The following is an 18,191-nucleotide window of genomic DNA, read 5'->3' as shown; positions in this document are numbered from 1 at the left end:
TCTAGGCTCTGGCAGCTGGCAGTCAGAGGGCCTCTTTGACTGATCCTTCTCTGCTGCTTGGTGCATCAGGTGCTTAAAGGGACAGCCTCTCTGGGGTCTTCATTATTCAGCTACTGGTGCTGGTGTGTGGGGAGAGAGAGGCTACAGTAATGGTTCCACCCACTGCACTTGACTCAGCAGTATTGCCCTGCCTCCAGTGGCTACCTAGTTTTCCTCCACAGACATTTTCCATGTGATCTCCCCGCTCACGTCCCCTCGGGCTGTCTCCACACAATCAGTAGCAGACCTTGCCCTGGGACTGCTCTCCAATCCCTACACGTCAGCTCCCAGCCACTATGCTTTTTAGGGGACTTGCATCCTTGTCTGGGGTACATATGGCTGTGGCAAGGACTCTCTATGTGATTCTTATTCCATTCAGACTGCCACAAATCAGCTGCTTCACTCTCAGCCTCAGATGCTTTTCCTCTGTCCTGGACAGTTGCCCCGATGTGAGGATCTGACCCCTGTTTCAGTTCCCCCACCCTCCAGGTGCAGGTCCAGTCCTGCTCACTCTCCTCTTCTCCCTCTGCTTCCTTCATCCTAGTGAATTTCGCATGCTCTATATATTCTTTTCCAGTGGTCAGATACTCCTGCCTGCTCTCTGCTGGTGTTCTGCAAGATCTTTTGTCTCTAAAGGTGTATTCTTGATGTATCTGTGGAGAGAGATATACTCCACGTCTGCCTACTCCTCCACCATCTTATTCTCCCTTGCTGTTTCCTTCTGCAGGGAATCTTCTCAACCCTGGGATTGAACCTGTGTCTCCTGCACTGGCAAACAGATTCTTTACCACTGATCCACCAGGTAAGCCCCTGGCAATTGTATTGGGTTGGTCAAAAAGTTTCTTTGGGTTTTTCCATAACATCGTGCCGAAAACCCTGAGTGAAATTTTTGGCCAAGCCAATGTATTCTCCTGACAGATCAGCTGTTGTCCATCTTGTTTTCCTACAGTCCTCTCCATTTCTGGTATATTTCATGGCATTGTGGATTTGTTTTGCTGTTCTTTAAAGTTTAAATCCCATTTTTAGCCACTCATGGTTTAATTTAACTTGGTAGTCCCCTGAACCCTTGTGGTAGGCTGAACAAGTGCTCCCCTCAAAGATGTCCACATCCTCATCCCCAGAACCTGTCAAAGGTACAAAAAAGAATTGCAGGTGTGATTAAGTTAAAGATTTTGAGATAGGGAGATGATCCTGGATTACCTGGGTGAACCGTAAATGTGATCACAAGAATCCTCGTAAGAGGGAAGCTAGAAGATCAAATGAGGAAGTAGGAGATGTGATGATGGAAGGGAGAGATCGGTGGGATTCAAGGAAGAAGCTGTGCGCCAAGTAGTGTAGGCAGCCTCGGGAGCTGAAAAGCAGGAGGCTCAAATTCTCCCTTGAAGTTCTAGAATAAACCAGCTCTGCCACCTTGACTTCAGCCTGGGCAAAGCAATTTTGGATTTCTGAGCTCCCTGTAAGAGAAAAACATCTTGTTTTGAGTAATTTGTGGTAATTTGTTACAGTGGTGACAGGAAATGAATAATCTACTTGTGAAACCAGTCTCTTGGGTGTAAGGGGAGGGTTAGGACTCAGTATAGATCTGGAATTACTTATTGACCAGTTCAGGGTGGAGCTGGAAGCACACAAACCTGTCCTACAGAAATAGACCAGGGGAGGAGTACATAAAAGGGCTTGAAGCAAGACCTGGCCCAGGTGTCTTCCAAGGAGCTGAAGAGACAGCCAGCAGGAGAGGTTAATGGGACTTCCAACTCCAACAGGTCCTACGGTGAGTTTGCACAGACAAGGGCCACAAAATGTGGATGGAAGTCTGAGCAGTAAATATTTTTAGATGTTGGATCCTATCTTGCTTGCATGTGTGTGTGCTTGCTAAGTCTCTTCAGTTGTGTCTGACTCTTTGCGACCTTACAGACCATAGCTTACCAGACTTCTCTGTCCATGGTGCGAGGGTAACAGGTAGGAAGGCCAGGGGTCTCCAAACAGAGGAAATAGGCTGCAAGTGTCAGACATTTTTCTCTCTCTTAAGCGGCAGGAGGAAACAAACTAGCGATATTTTTTTCCTTCTCTATACAAATTTAAAAGGAGGTTTCTCTTAAAATACTGTGTTGCCATAATGACACCTGGTTCTACCTGAAGTTAATTATTCTCAAACCTTGAGTCAACCTATGCATTTTTCTCACAGAAATGTTTATCTTAAGTTATGTTAATGTACTATGCATTTACCCCAGACTCTGTCTTCAAGTTGGTTCCACCTACTTGACAAACCATTACGTTATACTCAGACATTGTTTCCCTAATCTATGTAAACAAAACTATTTGTATGGTAATCTGCCCTTCTACAAGATTCAAGTCAATCGGTTTATGGCCCGGGATGACTCCTCTGGTGCCAAGATTATCCCAAAATACATCTTATGGATGAGGGGCCTGGTGCCATTCTGAGTTTTAAGACATTCCTTTCTTTCATTAACAAACTGCTAGTGACTATATGGAGAAGGCAGTGGCAACCCACTCCAGTACTCTTGCCTGGAAAATCCCATGGACGGAGCATCCTGGTAGGCTGTAGTCCATGGGGTCGCTAAGAGTCGGACACGACTGAGCGACTTCACTTTCCCTTTTCACTTTCATGCATTGCAGAAGGAAATGGCAAATCACTCCAGCGTTCTTGCCTGGAGAATCCCAGGGATGGGGGAGCCTAGTGGGCTGCCGTCTATGGGGTCGCACAGAGTCAGACACGACTGAAGCGACTTAGCAGCAGCAGCAGCAGCAGCAGTGACTATATAACATCCAGCTGAAGACCAGGAGTGGGGTACTCTTTCTGCCCCCTTCTGATGCCTATGTCAGAAGCTTTCTCTATCTCCTTTATACTTTAATAAAACTTTATTACACAAAAGCACTGAGTGATCAAGCCTCATCTCTGGCCCTGGATTAAATTCTTCTCCTCCAGAGACCAAGAATCCTGGCGTCTTTTCATGGTTCAGCAACAACGTTTCAGGGGGATTTTCCATGCAAGAATACTGGAGTATGTTGCCTTGCCCTCCTTCAGGGGACCTTCCTAACCGAGGGATTGAACCCATAAGTCTCATGTCTCCTGCATTGGAAGACAGGTTCTTTGCCACTAGCACCACCCAGGAAGCTCTCTATTTTGTTTATTCCCATATTAATAATGGAGAAGAGAATCTCCACAAGGGTTTTGGTCTGGATGTTTTTTTTTTTAATATTTATTTATTTGTCTGATGGGTCTTAGTTGCAGCACATGGGAATCTTCATGTGTCATGTGAGATTTTTTGTTGTGCTACACAGACTCTCCAGTTGTGGCACGTAGATTCAGTAGTTACAGCATGTGGACTTAGCTGCTTCCTTGCATGTGGGATCTTAGTTACCTGATCAGAGATCAAATCTGTGTCCCCTGCATTGCAAGGTGGACTCTTGACCACCGCACTGCCAGGGAAGTCCTAGTCTGGATGTTTTTTGATGTGGGATACTCGTACCCAGTAAGGAAGAAGGATAGATACAATGGAGGAAAATGCCTGCGGGTAGACGAAACAGTAGGTGCTGAATTCTAGGAGGACAGATGAGACTGGATGTTCCCTGTAAGACTGGGGAATTCATCCACCAAGAGGCTGGGGAAAGAACTCATGGGCCTCGCTGAATCAGGGCTAGATGTGGTCGAATATTCTGCAAGTAGGTTATTTAGCTTGACAGGTTAGTAATGCTTCACTTACATGGGTATAACCAAAAGTCAGAAAGGATATAAACATTTCATGAGTAGTCAAAATGAATATTTCAGTGTTTGCATTCTTTGGTTTTACAACAGCCTCAGTGCTCTTGGTTCAGCTGTCTCCATTCTTCTTGTGCATATAATTCTAAGGAGTGTAATTATCTGATCGCTGACCAACTAGATAAAAAGCAGCAAGAAGCCAGGAAGTGAGGGTACCAAATGGACAATTGAGAAGCAACAGCTGACAGCCTATGTTACAGTTTGTCATTGTTGTTCAGTCGCTAAGTTGTGTCCATGTCATTGCAATCTCATTGATTGTAGCCTGCCAGGCTCCTCTGTCCATGGGGTTTTCCAGGCAAGAATACTGGAGTGAGTTGCCATTTCCTTCTCCAGGGGATCTTCCCAAACCAGGGATCGAACCCATGTCTCAAGCACTGGCAGGCAGATTCTTTTACTACTGAACCACCAGTAGGGAAGCATTAACTATTAAAAAGTGAACATAAACATTGGTACCTCCAGATGCTCCAGCCTCCCAGCCTTTCCCCAGCACTTCCAAACCTGTTTATAATCTATCAACTAAAGAGTTAACTTCTAGCAGAGCAGAGTCCTCCAGACCCTGCCTTAGCACCAAGTCTCATCTCTGTATCAATTGGTCTTCTGTTGTTGTTGCTTAATGGCTAAGTCGTGTCCAACTCTTTGCAACCTCATAGACTGCAGCAAGCCAAGCTTTCCTGCCCTTTACTATCTCCCAGAGTTTGGTCAAATTCACGTCCATTGAGTCAGTGATGCTCTTTAACCATCTCATCCTCTACTGCCCTCTTCTCCTCTTGCCCTCAGCCTTTCCCAGTATAAAGGTCTTTTCCAATGAGTTGGCTCTTTGAATCAGGTGGCCAAAGTATTGGAGCTTCAGCTTCAGCTTCAGCTTCAGCATCAGTCCTTCCAATGAATATTTCCTTTAGGACTGACCGGTTTGATCTCTTTGCAGTCCAAGGGACTCTCAAGAGTCTTCTCCAGCACCACAGTTTGAAGACATCAGTTCTTCAGTGCTCAGTCTTCTTTATGGTCCAACTCTCACGTCCATACATGACTACTGGAAAAGCCGTAGCTTTTACTATACTGCTTTCTGTATGTTACATGCCTTCTGTATGTTAATAATTTGACTATTTTACCCATGAACATGGGTGTACATTGCTTTAATAATTGAGAGATGAAATTCCTCTCTCAACATCTAAAACAAGAAATCCAAAAGTGTAACAGTTAGGGTTGTTTCATCTAGGGAGAGGACTCATATAATTATAGGCCCATTGGGCATAAATACACTATGATAAAGGATAATCATTGATATTTAAATTAGTGGGTCTTGGTCATTAAGAAAAGTTTAATTGCATTCAGCTTGACCTACTGCAGACAACAGGCAAGAGCATGGTACACCTTAAAAGTTTTAATCCAAAGTGGACTAAGCATCTTAGAGGTGCTTATATAGAATTGAACCTTTACTTATTTAGACAACTAACTTGTTGAGAATGATTCAGTCTTCAGGATTCCAGAGCTGGAACTCCTAAATGAAACAGAACAATGGCCTGTCTGTATTACTTACAGCCAAAATGTATGTGTTCTTGTGTAGCCAAATTCATCTTTCCATGCCAGTCCTATGCAAACCTGAGCTTTGGCTCTCCTGAGCTGACAGTACTTCCCTGTTTATGTGGGCTGATAGTATTTCCCCGTACACCCGGGCTTATCATCCCTCCCTGCTCACCTGGGCCGACCATACCTCCTTGTTCACCTGTGTTGATCACTTTTTTCTGCTCACCCGGGCTGATCACCCATCCCTGCTCATCTGGACTGATCACCCCTCTTTGCCCCCTGAACTGATCACCTCTCTCTGCCCCCTGGACTGATCACCCATCCCTGCTCACCTGGACTGATCACTTCTCCCTGCTCACCTGGACTGATCACCCATCCCTGCTCATCTGGACTGATCACCCCTCTTTGCCCCCTGAACTGATCACCCCTCTCTGCCCTCTGGACTGATCACCTCTCCCTGCTCATCTGGACTGATCACCTCTCCCTGCTCCCCTGGACTGATCACCCATCCCTGCTCACCTGGACTGATCACCTCTCCCTGCTCACCTGGACTGATCACCTCTCCCTGCTCCCCTGGACTGATCACCCCTGTCTGCCCCCATGGACTGATCACCCCTCTCTGCCCCCCTGGACTGATCACCCCTCTCTGCCCCCCTGGACAGATCACCCCTCTCTGCTCCCCTGGCCTGATCACCCCTCCCTGCCTCCCTGGACTGGTGGTACTTCCCTGTTTATCTGGGCTGACCTCACCTCACTGCCCTCCCTTTTTCTTTGCCTCAGTGGGTCTCCTTCACGCAGCTGTGGTGGCACCAAGGAGAAACAAGTCTCCTTTGTCATTTCTGACATTATGTTGTGATTAAAAATGGCATACTTGTCAACTTATCTCAGACAACCACCCAAATCACAGTATCCAGAAAAACAGGAGTTGCGAATAAGACACATCTTTGATGAGGTGGAGATGTGGTTGGATGAAAGCAGAAAAGGCAAGTTCAGAGTCTAATGTGGCACACTATCAAAATCGAAACAATGTGCTTTTCAAATACAGGGCGGAAACATGTTCAAGGTTAATGGAAAATTTTAGGGTCAAAGAAGACAGTGAGCTAGAAAGTAGGCAACAAAAGTGACCTTGACTGATTCTATGTGGATTAGGTCACTGGAGTCTGGGAGGCGACCCAGACCCCATCCCTCTCTAGTAAGGTGCCCTCATTAGCAGATGGGACTTGACTAGTCTGATCACTTTATTAACTTACTCATTCACCCTAACCACTTATTCTCAGTGTTAGCCAGTTGTACAGGCTAGTAGCTGGCCAAAGAGACAGAGAAACCCGGGCAAAGCTGCAGGTCTGATGGATGGATGCATGTTCTGCAGTAGGGTTCCAGGCGAGGGATGTTAACATTACAGATGCCCCAAAGCAACTGTGCACTTACTTTAAAGATTTTGCGGGGCAATAAAAGCACCAGGGCTCTCTCAGGCATCCCAAAGCACTAGCCTCAGGACCACACTTCTCACAAATGAGAGATGGAGCGTGGGAGCCATTGGAAGAGGCCGACACTCAGGCCAGACCATGTGGCTCCAGGAACCCTCCTTTCTCTGTAGGTCTCTTCCCGTCTCCTCTCATTCTCCTTTCTGCCTCCCTCTCTCTGCAGTTTCCCCTGTCTTACACTCTGACTTACTTGAGTTCCTTCTCACCTCAGCAAAGCTCCTTGGCTTCTCCACATTAGGATCTTCTGGCTCCCTCCACGGTTCTCTAATTCTTTCTGTGATTCTTAAGAAAAGAGTTGAGATGGCTCAGCTTTTGTTTTCCTGCCAGTTGGGTATCAGGGCTCCCTGGCATGTCTAAAAGTCCTAAAGGTAGATGCCCGTCTCAGTATCCTCAGCAGAACTGGGTCTCACAAGGTGGCCCTTTTAGCCAGACCTGGGCCCAGCAGGCTGGGATCTAACTTCCTTAGCAAAGACTGGGAAGTGGGTTTCCTATTTCTGAAAACCTGGAAAGCTGTTTCAGTTGGAGATCGAGTTCTGCATTTTCACCTCTGTTCCCTCCCCAACAGGCTAGGTGACAATGATGTCACTTCCTTTCTCCATAAAATGATAACAACCCTGTTTGCCACATACCACGTGCTACTCTGAGTATTACATACAGATTTGTTGTTGTATCCTCAGGAGGAGGTTGCTGTTGTTGAGTTGCTCAGTCATGTATAACTCTTTGCGACTCCATGGAATGCAGCATGCCAGGCTTCCCTGTCCTTCACTATCTCCCAGAGTTTGCTCAAACTCATGGCCATCAAGTCGGTAATGCCATCCAACCATCTCATCCTCTGTTGCTCCCTTTTCCTCCTGCTCTCAATCTTTCCCAGCATCAGGATCTTTTCCAATGAGTCGGCTCTCCACATCAGGTAGCCAAAGTATTGGAGCTTCAACTTCAGCATCAGTCCTTTCAATGAATATTCAGGGTTAATTTCCTTTAGGATTGACTGGTTTGATCTCCTTGCATGAGGAAGTACTCTCCTTAAGTCTTATTAAACTGAAGGAATGGAGGCAAAGAAACAGTTGAGTAACTTGCTGAAGTTCACACAGCTAGTAAGTGGCAGAGCAGAGTTCTGAACTCTGTTGGTCTGGCCACAGAATCCTTTCTCTCCACCAGAGTTAAATCATGCTACTGTACTGCCATTGCAGCATCCCTCAGATTCCAGGGAAAAGAAGGCCATGAGATTAAAGAAGCTGCAGAGGGCGTTAGCTCTGTTCTGCAGAACAGGACGGTCCTTTGTTTCAGGCCAAGAACATTGCTGCCCTTTGCCTGTGTCCTCTCTGAAGGGCATGGGAAGTATGAGCCTGTCAGCAAGTATAACCTCTAAAATTTCTCTCTCAGCTAATTTCAAGGACTGTTTACCCAAGTGGACACAGGAGGATTAGGCAATTCATTGATCCAGCATGTTGGATGGGTTTGGGTGTGACCAAGCGCACTGTGGCTGTCAGAGCAAATCCATTCCATAGAGCAGCTCAGACACCCACAGCAGCTGGGCTAACCCAGGACACGTGTTGGGATGTGGCTCATGAGCTGGGACTCAGCATCCACCAGTGATTCAAGAGTTAGGATGAGGAACTTCCCTGGTGGTCCAGTAGTTAAAACTTTGCCTTCCAACATAGGGGGTGCAGGTTTGATCCCTGGTCTGGGAGCTAAGATCCCATATGCCTTGTGGCCGGAAAACTAAAACATCAAAAAACGGAAGCAATGTTGTAACAAATTCAATAAAGACTTTAAACATGGTCCACATTTTAAAAAAAAGGCTTAAGAAAAAAAAGAGGATTAGAACAGGACAGCCTGCAGTTGGATCCTTCATTTTATGCTCAAACATGGGGCTTCCCCAGTGGTTCAGCAGATAAAGAATCCACCTGTAATGCAGGAGACAGACAGATGTGGGTTTGATCCCTGGGTCAGGAAAATCCCCTGGAGGAGGAAGTGGCAATCCACTCCAGTATTCTTACCAGGAGAATCCCATGGACAGAGAAGCCTGGTGGGCTACAGTCCATGGAGTCTCGAAAGAGTCGACACGACTGAGCGACTGAGCATGAATGGGGCCCAGGCCATCTCTCCAGCTGTCTGGCTGAGGGCAGCCCTAAGTCTGCGTGAGTGGCAGGTGTCTACTGCTGAGGCAGGCAGGAAATACCATGCAGCATCCGGCTGGGGCTTTAGGCACTGGTGATGCTCCTCACCGGTTCCCTTCCTGGGCCCCGCGTGCCAGGAGCGAGGTCACAGAAAATGCCATTGTTTTGGAAAAACCTCCCCACTCTGCAGCCCTCTGCCTGGGGCCATCTGCTTGGCCCAAGGTAGTCGCTTGTCCACAAAGGCTGCGCTGTGTGACCCTCTGAGTGAGTTTTCATAAATCAGACAGCAGACAACCGAACGCTCAGGCCACGTGGACTCGGTGCTTGTGCCAGAGGTGATGGGGCAGGTGTGCATCACCTGGCCGGGGAAGCGGGTGTGAGGGGCGTGCTGTTTTTCAGTGGGCGCACCAAAGGGTGGATCAGCCGGCCAGACCTGGTAAATTGTTATTTACAGTTTCTGAGCTTTTAAAAGAGGAGCCTCCGCAGCATCGGCCCTGACTCCAGACCTGCCGCAACATGACGCCCCTGGTCACCCTGCTATCCCTGCTTGTGCTGGGAGCCCAGGCCCAGCACGGGGCCGAGTGGACCTACTCAGGTAAGGCCCAGGGGTGGCACCCACTTCTCAAGGGTGAAGCCTGGTCAGTCAGGGACGACCACGTGTGATGACTGTGTGCGGTGCTGTTGGGGGCTCCACATCTCAGGCTGGGGGAGACCTCAGTTACAGAGAGTAGGGCAGAGCTCTCCCCATGTCTGGATCCCTGAATCAACCACAGGGTTTCTGCTTTCCCACTCCTGGTGCTGGCTTGACAACTCGCTCAGTGCTTCTGACAGCAAAGCCATTTGCACTCTGTCTGTGTAGATAAAAAATAAAGCGGTTATACGGAGTGAAGTAACTCAGAAAGAGAAAGACAAATACCGTATATTAACGCATGTGTATGGAATCTAGAAAAATGGTACCGATGAATCTATTGGTAGGACAGCAAGGGGGATTCCCTGGTGGTTCAGACGGTAAAGAATCTGCCTGCAATGCAGGAGACCTGGGTTTAGTCCCTGGGTTGGGAAGATCCCCCGGAGAAAGAAATGGCTGCCCACTCCAGTATTCTTGCCTGGAGGATTCCATGGACAGAGGAGCCTGGCTGGCTATAGTCCATGGGGTCATAAAGAGTCAGACACGACTGAGCAACTATCACTTTCACTTCAGTAGAGATGGAGGCATAGAGAACAGATTTGTGGACACAGGAAGGGGAAGAAGAGGGTGGGATGAATTGAGAGAATAGCATAGAAACAAACACATTACCATAGGTAAAATACATTGCCAGTGGGAATTTCTGTGTGACTCAGAGAGCTCAATCCAGCGCTCTGTGACAACCTAGAGGGATGGGGTAGCATGAGAGATGGGAGGGCGGTTTAGGAAGGAGGTAACATATGAATGCATGTGTACTAAGTCACTTCAATCATGTCTGATTCATGGACTGTGGCCCACCAGGCTCCTCTGTTCATGGGATTCTCCAGGCAGGAACATTGGAGTGGACAGCCAGGCCCTCCTTCAGGGGATCTTCCCAACCCAGGAGTCAAACCTCTGTCTTTTATGTTTCCTGCATTAGCAGGCAGGTTCTTTACTACTAGCATCACCTGAGAAGCCCAGACATATGTATATCTATGGCTGATTCATGTTGATGTATGGCAGAAACCAACACAGTATTGTAAAGCAATTATCCTTCAATAGAAAAAAAAAGTGGTTGAAGGGAGCTCCCTGCAGTCCCACTGAGAATGTGTGGGATTTGCAAGAACTTTCTTATTGGAAATTCCATGATACACAGTTTATCTAGAACATCTCAATATGCCGAGAACCCAGTGACCACTACACGGCCTCCAGGCTGGCCTCTCTCCGTTGCCTAGCCCTGCTGAGGCCCCAGACTCACACCTTGAACCCCATTTACAGGACATGAAGTGGAAAAAAAAAAACTCTGATATTTACCGCAGGTCCTGGCCCACATGTGAGCCAAAGAGAGGAAGATTGTGGGGTTCAGATAAGAAACACCTCTTCTGTGTGGCAGGAGCAAAAGCACCTGCCTGGTCCTCCTCCTGCGTGTCCTGGAGGGAGGCATGGGGCCCAAGAGGATGCCCAGGGCTGCTGGAGTCAGGAGCAAGCCCGTTTTGAACCTGCTCTCTGCACAGTCCACCCTGGCCTCAGATACTGGGGGGAGTGTCCACCGAGGGTGGATGTGTGTCCTGTTAAGTCAAGGGCAGCAGAGTTAGGGACATCATGGGAAGGTTCAAGAAGTCTGGCAGCACAGGGCAGGACAGCCAACTGACCAGTCATTCTGTCTGACCCAGAGGATCCCTCCCTGGCTCAGCGCCATGAGACCCCAGGGTTTCTGCTTGGGCAGGCCCATAGATGCTGAGGGTGGCTGTAGGGTAAAGACAAGCGAGGATTCCCACAGTGCAGACTGTCCCTCTCAGCTCAGCATAGCCTGAGACTGTGGCCTTCTGGAAGCACCAGGAGTCCAGGAAAGCTACCGCAAATACCTCTTGGAAACACTTGAGAAACCCCCATGCTGGCAAAAAGCCTTTTGGCCTGTGAAGGGGCTGTGCTCAAGATGGCTGGCCTTGGGACTTCCCTGGGGTCCAGTGGTTAAGATTCTGCACTTCTAATGCAGAGAGCCTGGGTTCAATCCCTGGTCCCAGACCTTAGATCCTGCATGCCATGCAGTGGAGCAAAAAACAATTCTGACTTTGATGCTTGCATCTGCCTCTAAGAAAGACTTGCCTACAATTTGGTGTGTATTACTGAATAATAAGGAGAGGAGGAGAAATAAAGAATTGACTTTTTATTGAACCAGGAAACTGTAAAAGGCCCAGATATGATCATCTTTCTCAAAATAACCTGTGGATGACACAGCTTGCCCACTGAGGCAGAAAGAGAGCTGGAGTCCCTGTTGCAAACGGGTGAAACCAGACTCCACAACTGTTTGAAGGCTGAATCACCCATTACAAAGACTTGCTTTTTTTTGTTTGTTTTTTGTTTAATTTTTTGGCTGTGCCACACAGCATGTGGGATCTCAATTCCCAGTCCAGGTATCTAACTGTGGATGTGCACAGTCTTAACCACTAGACTGTCAGGGAATTCCTATGATGACTTGCTTTTATCACTCTTTTCTGTGATTAGTAACTACCTTTAAAAAGATAAATTTCCTTTCTTTGACATTTTTTCAACTAATTATTCTCGGTCATCCTTGAACCTGATGCTTCCTTTCTTGCCTTGAATCCACAGTGTAGGCACCCAGGTGGTCTTTACAATACTGGGAACCAGTGAAGCGGGGGTGGGAAAGAAAAGAGGTGGGAAGGTTCTGCCGTAGGGTGTGGATGGGGCTTTGATAATGTTGAGGGCTGGAAAAGGGAACTGCCACTCAGGAGAAGTGAGGAAAGGCCCTTAAAAGTAACACAGGAAGGCCAAGGCCAAGGCCAAGGAGCCCTCAGGACCATGTATCAGCTGCGTGCTGTGCCAAGTACCTTTAGTCGTGTCCGACTCTTTCTGACCCCATGAACTGCAGCCCACAGGCTCCTCTGTCCATGGGATTCTCCAGGCAAGAATACTGGAGTGGGCTGCCATGCCCTCCTTCAGGGGATCTTCCCAACCCAGAGATCGAACCTGTGTCTCTTATATCTCCTGCGTTGGTGGGCGGGTTCTTTACCACTAGCACCGTAGCTAGATCCCATATTCATCAGCTGACAGTCACTCAAAGGAAAAACCAAAGCTGGTCTTACAGATAGCCATTGCTTTCAAAATACTAAGTCATGTTCTCAGGGCCAGTGGTTGCAACAGAAAAATTAGGAACCAGCCCCGAAGCCCCCCGGGGTCTGTGAAGCTGATTTACATGCCCTTCCTGCCTCCTTGGGCTTCCCAGATGGCTCAGTGGTAAAGAATCCATCTGCCATTGCAGGAGATGCGGGTTTGATCCCTGGGTCAGGAAGATCCCCTGGAGAAGGAAATGGCAACCCACTCCAGTAATCTTGCCCGGGCAATCCCAGGGATAGAGGAGCCTGGCAGGCTACAGTCCATGGGGTCACAAAAAATTGGACAACTGAACAACTAAACAACAACAACCCACCTCCTGGAGGCCCTGCCCTGCTTTCTAGAAGGCAGACCTCCAGCCTTGGTCTCAGCCTCTGCCGGCCTCCCTGGCCAGGCCCTGCTGTGAGCTACCAGCTCTGGCCTCTATACTGAGTGAGGTGCCCACAGAGAGGGCCCGGCTGGGCAGCATCTCTCACTGTGATCCCCTTGGCTCTCTCCCATGTCAGAGGGGGCGCTGGACGAAGCACACTGGCCTCTGGAGTACCCGGACTGTGGGGGGACGAGACAGTCGCCCATTGACCTGCAGGTGAAGAAAGTTCAGTACAACCCTTCCCTGAGGGCTCTGAACCTCACAGGCTACGGACTCCAGCACGAGGAGTTCCCTATGACCAACAACGGCCACACGGGTAAGGATGGGCGACAGACCAGCTTCTGTCCCTTGGGGGGTAGCTGGGGAAGCGGGCGGTGGGGGAGGCTGGCAGGGCTGCCCAGAGTTAGACATGCCGAGATGCAGAATGTGGCCTGGGGGCTGCAGGTGTTGAGTCCTGGCACTTCGTCCCAGATAGCACAGCATCTGTCTGTAGACTCGGTTCCCCACTCACTTCTTCATTCTGCACTGACCTCTCTCCAAGCCCACTCTGACCCAACCAGAGGGAAATTCAGCAGACAGAGAGGTGATGCAATGAAGCTGCGTGACCCACTGTGTGTTCTGTTGATCTGTGCCCTGGTCTGATTGGCCACATTTTCTATGTGTGAAGGTCAGATGGGAAAGGCTGGGTGTTGGTGCCCCTCTATTGTAGAAGTCTAGACTGGACACTTATAAAATCCGGCTATAGCTTGGCACACATCTTTCTCATTTTCACCAAGTGGGCTCGTCTCCTCTAAGCCTCAAGACAAGCCCAGAGGGAGGTATTTTTTAGGCTGAAACCAGGGACTTTGAGAATCCAAGGGACTTCCAGTCATACAGTCTCTAATGGTCAAGCTGGACCCAGGTCCTAGATGTCTGATTCCTCCACCGTGTCCTCCTTGGAAACATCCCTTTCTACTCCCATTACTGTCTATTTGCATAGGCTTATGGGGGTAGGGTCATAGGACTCAGATTTCCTCTTTGCTCTATTGAGAAAATAAAACCCATTGCTCTTCATGAGGCTGGCGAAGGTAGCAGCCCTCAGATACCTATGATTTGGATCACTGACCTCCACAAATAATTCATGAAAGCATCATTTTACCACAAATGTCAAGATCCTGCTTCCAACATCACTCTCTGAAGCATCTGGGAGGTTGGCAGAAGAGTGGGACCTTTTCAGATTGGCTTCTTTCACCTGTGCAGTGCTGTGCTTTGTCATTCAGTCGTGTCTGACTCTTTAAGACCCCATGGACTGTAGCCCGCCAGGCTCCTCTGTCCATGGGATTCTCCAGGCAAGAATACTGGAGTGGGTTGCCATGCCCTCCTCCAGGGTATCTTCCCACCCAGGGATCTAATTGGGGTCTCCTGCACTGCAGGCAGATTCTTTGACAGCTGAGTTACCAGGAAAGCCCTTCTTTCACCTAGTCATATGCATTGAAGATTCCTCTATGTCTTTTCACAACTTGATAGCTCCTTTCTTTTTTAGCATTGGATAATATTTCATTGTCTGGATGTACCAAAGTTCATTTATCCATTCACCAACTTAAGGACATCTTGGCTGCTTCCAAGATTTAGCAATAACAATAAAGCTGCTATAAACATCAATGAACACCAATGTGTAGATGTTTGTGTGGACATAAGTTTTCCACTCATTTGGGAAAACAGCAAGGAACATGATTGCTGGATTGTATGGTAAGAGTATGTTTAGTTTTCTAAGGAACTGCTCATCTCTCTTCCAAAGTGGCTGCACCATGTTGCATTCCCACCAGCAATGCATGAGGGTTCCTCTTGCTCCACATCCTTGCCAGCATTTGGTGGTGTCAGTGTTCTGGATTTTGGTTATTTTCATAGGTGTGTAGTGGCATCTCATGGTTGGTTTAATTTGTATTTTCTTGATGAACTGTGCTATGGAACATCTTTTCATATATTTATTTGCCATCTGTGTATCTTCTTTGGGGAGGTATCTATTATGGTCTCTGGGTTATGTGTCTTATTGTTGAATTTTAAGCTTCATTGTGTATTTTGGATGGCAGTTCTTTATCAGATGTGTCTTGTACAAATATTTCTTCCCAGTCTATGGCTTGTTGTCTAATTCTCTTGATGCTCTCTTTTGCAGAAGTTTTAAATTGTAATTGAGCCCAGCTTATCAATTCTTTCCTCATGAATTGCGTCTTTGGTGTTGTATCTAAAAAGGTACCAAACCCAAAGTTATCTAGATTTTCTCCTATGTCATCTTCTAAGAATTTTATAGTTTTGTACCTTACATTTAGGTCTGTGATCTATTTTGCATTAATTTTGGTGAAGGGTATAAGGTCTTTATCTAGATTCTTTTTATTTCTTTTGTGTGTGTGTGGATGACCAGTTGTTCCAGCACCATTTGTTGAAGAGACTCTCTTTGCTCCATTGTATCACCTTTGCCATAGGCTTCCCTGGTGGCTCAGTGGTAAAGAATCCACCTGTCAATGCAGGAGATGAAGGTTCGATTCCTGGGTCGGGAAGATCCCCTGGAGAAGGAAATGAAAATCCATTCCAGTATTCTTGCTTGGGAAACTTCATGGACAGAGGAGCTGGGCAGGCTATACAGTTCATGGGGGTCACAAAGAATTGGACACGACTCAGCAAGAAAAGAACAATAGCAACATCACTTTTGCTACTTGGTTAAAGATCAGTTGAATATATTTATAGGGGTCTATTTCTGGACTTTCTTTTCAGTTCACTGATCTATTTGTGTATTCTTCCACCAAGGGACATATGGTGGTCCAGTGGCTAAGATGCTATACGCCCCATCCAGGAGCCCGGGTTTGATCCCTAGTCAGGGAACTAGATCCCACATGCAGTAACTAAGATTCAGTGCAGCCAAATAAATAAATAATTATTTTTTTTTAAAAAAAGGCTTACTAAAAAGCTACAGTAGGGACTTCCCTGGCAGTTCAGTGGTTAGGACTCTGCACTTCCACTGCAGGGGGCATGGGTTCAATCCCTGGTCATGAACTAAGATCCCACATGCCTCTCCACAAGGCCAGGAAGAAAAAAAAAGCTACAATAATCAATGCAGTGTGGTCTTGGTGGAAGAATACACAAATAGATCAGTGAACTGAAAAGAAAGTCCAGAAATAGACCCCTATAAATATATTCAACTGATCTTTAACCAAGTAGCAAAAGTGATGTTGCTATTGTTCTTTTCTTGCTGAGTCGTGTCCAATTCTTTGTGACCCCCATGAACTGTATAGCCTGCCCAGCTCCTCCTTTCCTGTTGGTGTTTTGATTGGGACCACACTGAGTCTCTGGGTCATGTTGAGAAGAACTGACATCTGGACAATAGTGAGTCTTCCTATCCAGGAATATGGACTACCTCTCCATTTTTTTATTCTGTGACTCCTTTCATCAAAATTTTTCAGTTATCCTCATATAGATCTTGTATATAATTCATTAGATTTATACCTAATTATTTAATTGGGAGGGGAGTGCTAATGTAAATGATATTGTGGGGTTTTTGTGGCTTAAAACACAGAATCTTATTTTCTCACTGTTCTGGAGGGTAGAAGTCCAAGATCAAGTGTCTCAAGGTTAGTTTCTATTTCGAGGCCTTTCTCATTGATTTGTAGATGGTCAATGGGATTGTGTTTTTAATTTAAAATTCTGCTTTATATGTCTATTTTATGTTTACATCCTTCCATTTTTATTATTAGATTAGAATACAGATATAAAATTACATTTTATCAAAAACACTCTTGGGTGTTGAGATAAAGTGCTGCAAAAGTTCCTAAAACTTATTTTCTTCTTTTAAAAAGAGTATTTATTTATTTGACTGCACTAGGTCTTAGTTGCAGCATGCAAGATCTTCAGTTGCGGCTTGTGGGATCTAGTTCCAGACCAGGGATAGAACCCAGGGCCCCCTGCATTGGGAGCATAGACCACCAGAGAAGTCCTTCTAACACTTGTTTTCAGTTTCTCTGTTTTGTTGTAGATGTGATCACAGAAAATGCTCAGATCATGTGGTTTTTCTGTGCTGATAAGAATCTGGTTAAATCAATTCCAAACAAAGAGGAGTCAGTTCTGGAAGTTAAATCAATTGTCAGAACCCGGAAGTTTCAGCAAATTGATTTTGGGGAGGATGGGTATTTGGCCTTACCTTTTCAAAAGCAGAGTGATAAGCCCAGTACTGCTGCCATTTTTCAATCTGTCCTGTGCGATCCTGTTGATACAGCTTGAGAACTGAGACATTCTGTCTGCAGGGGATTGTGTTTCTGGGGAAACACTTATTGGGATCTCTGTTACGGCTCGTGTGGTACTAACTCTCCTCAGCTCTGCAGTCTCTGGACTCAGAAGACTGAACATCTTCTTTGAAAAACTCTTCCATTTTTCCCATGGGAGCACTGACTTAGAAGCTGGCCACATTTTAAGCACTGAACACAAAACACCTGTTCTGCCAAAGGGCATGTAAAACCTCAGAGGCCTGATTCCTGCCTCCTGGCATATTATGAAGCTGTCATCACAGCTTCCTGCTGCTTCTGGAAGGGAAGAAGGGGGGCATTTGACAGATATCAAATTCCTGATTTTTTTTTGGCTACACTTTGTGATATGTGGGATCTAATTCCTTGACGAGGGATCCAACCCATGCCTCCTGCCTGGGAAGTACAGAGTCTTAACCACTGGACCACCAGGGAAATCCTCAAAGACCTAATATTTGCTCTTTAACAAAATGTACTTGTTTATAACTATCATTGATGACTTTAAATAGAAAAACCTTGTTAACAAGACAGATGCCGACTGTCCCTTTCCAAGTCTTAAATTATACTCTTATAGATATTTTTCTTGGTCACTTTTGGGATCACTCTCCATGTCTCCCTTTTGCCTGACTCATTCCGAAATATAAAGATTTCTCTCAGGCCTGAGCCAGTGGAATAAACAAGACCAGAGTGACTTCCCTGCAGAAAGTCTGTAGGGCCCAAGGCACGAGTTAGCTAGAAGACTGAACCATTTTCTGTCGGCAAGAACCTAACATTTGAAACTATTGATGATTACATCAAATTCAATCCCATGC

At 46.7% G+C, this 18,191-nt stretch overlaps 1 protein-coding gene across 1 annotated transcript in view; it reads left to right on the top strand.

The window, feature by feature from the left end:
- Nucleotides 1–1,601: 1,601 nt before the first annotated feature.
- The window catches only part of CA6 (carbonic anhydrase 6), a 31,529-nt gene continuing 14,939 nt past the window's right edge, over nt 1,602–18,191 (top strand). The window contains exons 1-3 of the mRNA XM_061161231.1: nt 1,602–1,807; nt 9,400–9,540; nt 13,248–13,427. Coding sequence (XP_061017214.1) covers nt 9,462–9,540; nt 13,248–13,427 — 259 coding nt within the window. The 5' untranslated portion in view covers nt 1,602–1,807; nt 9,400–9,461. The remainder of the gene's footprint in view (nt 1,808–9,399; nt 9,541–13,247; nt 13,428–18,191) is intronic.

Source organism: Dama dama, chromosome 14, assembly GCF_033118175.1.
Source record: "Dama dama isolate Ldn47 chromosome 14, ASM3311817v1, whole genome shotgun sequence".
NCBI classification, from domain to species: Eukaryota; Metazoa; Chordata; class Mammalia; order Artiodactyla; family Cervidae; genus Dama; species Dama dama.
This window is presented reverse-complemented; position numbering and strand designations above follow the sequence as displayed.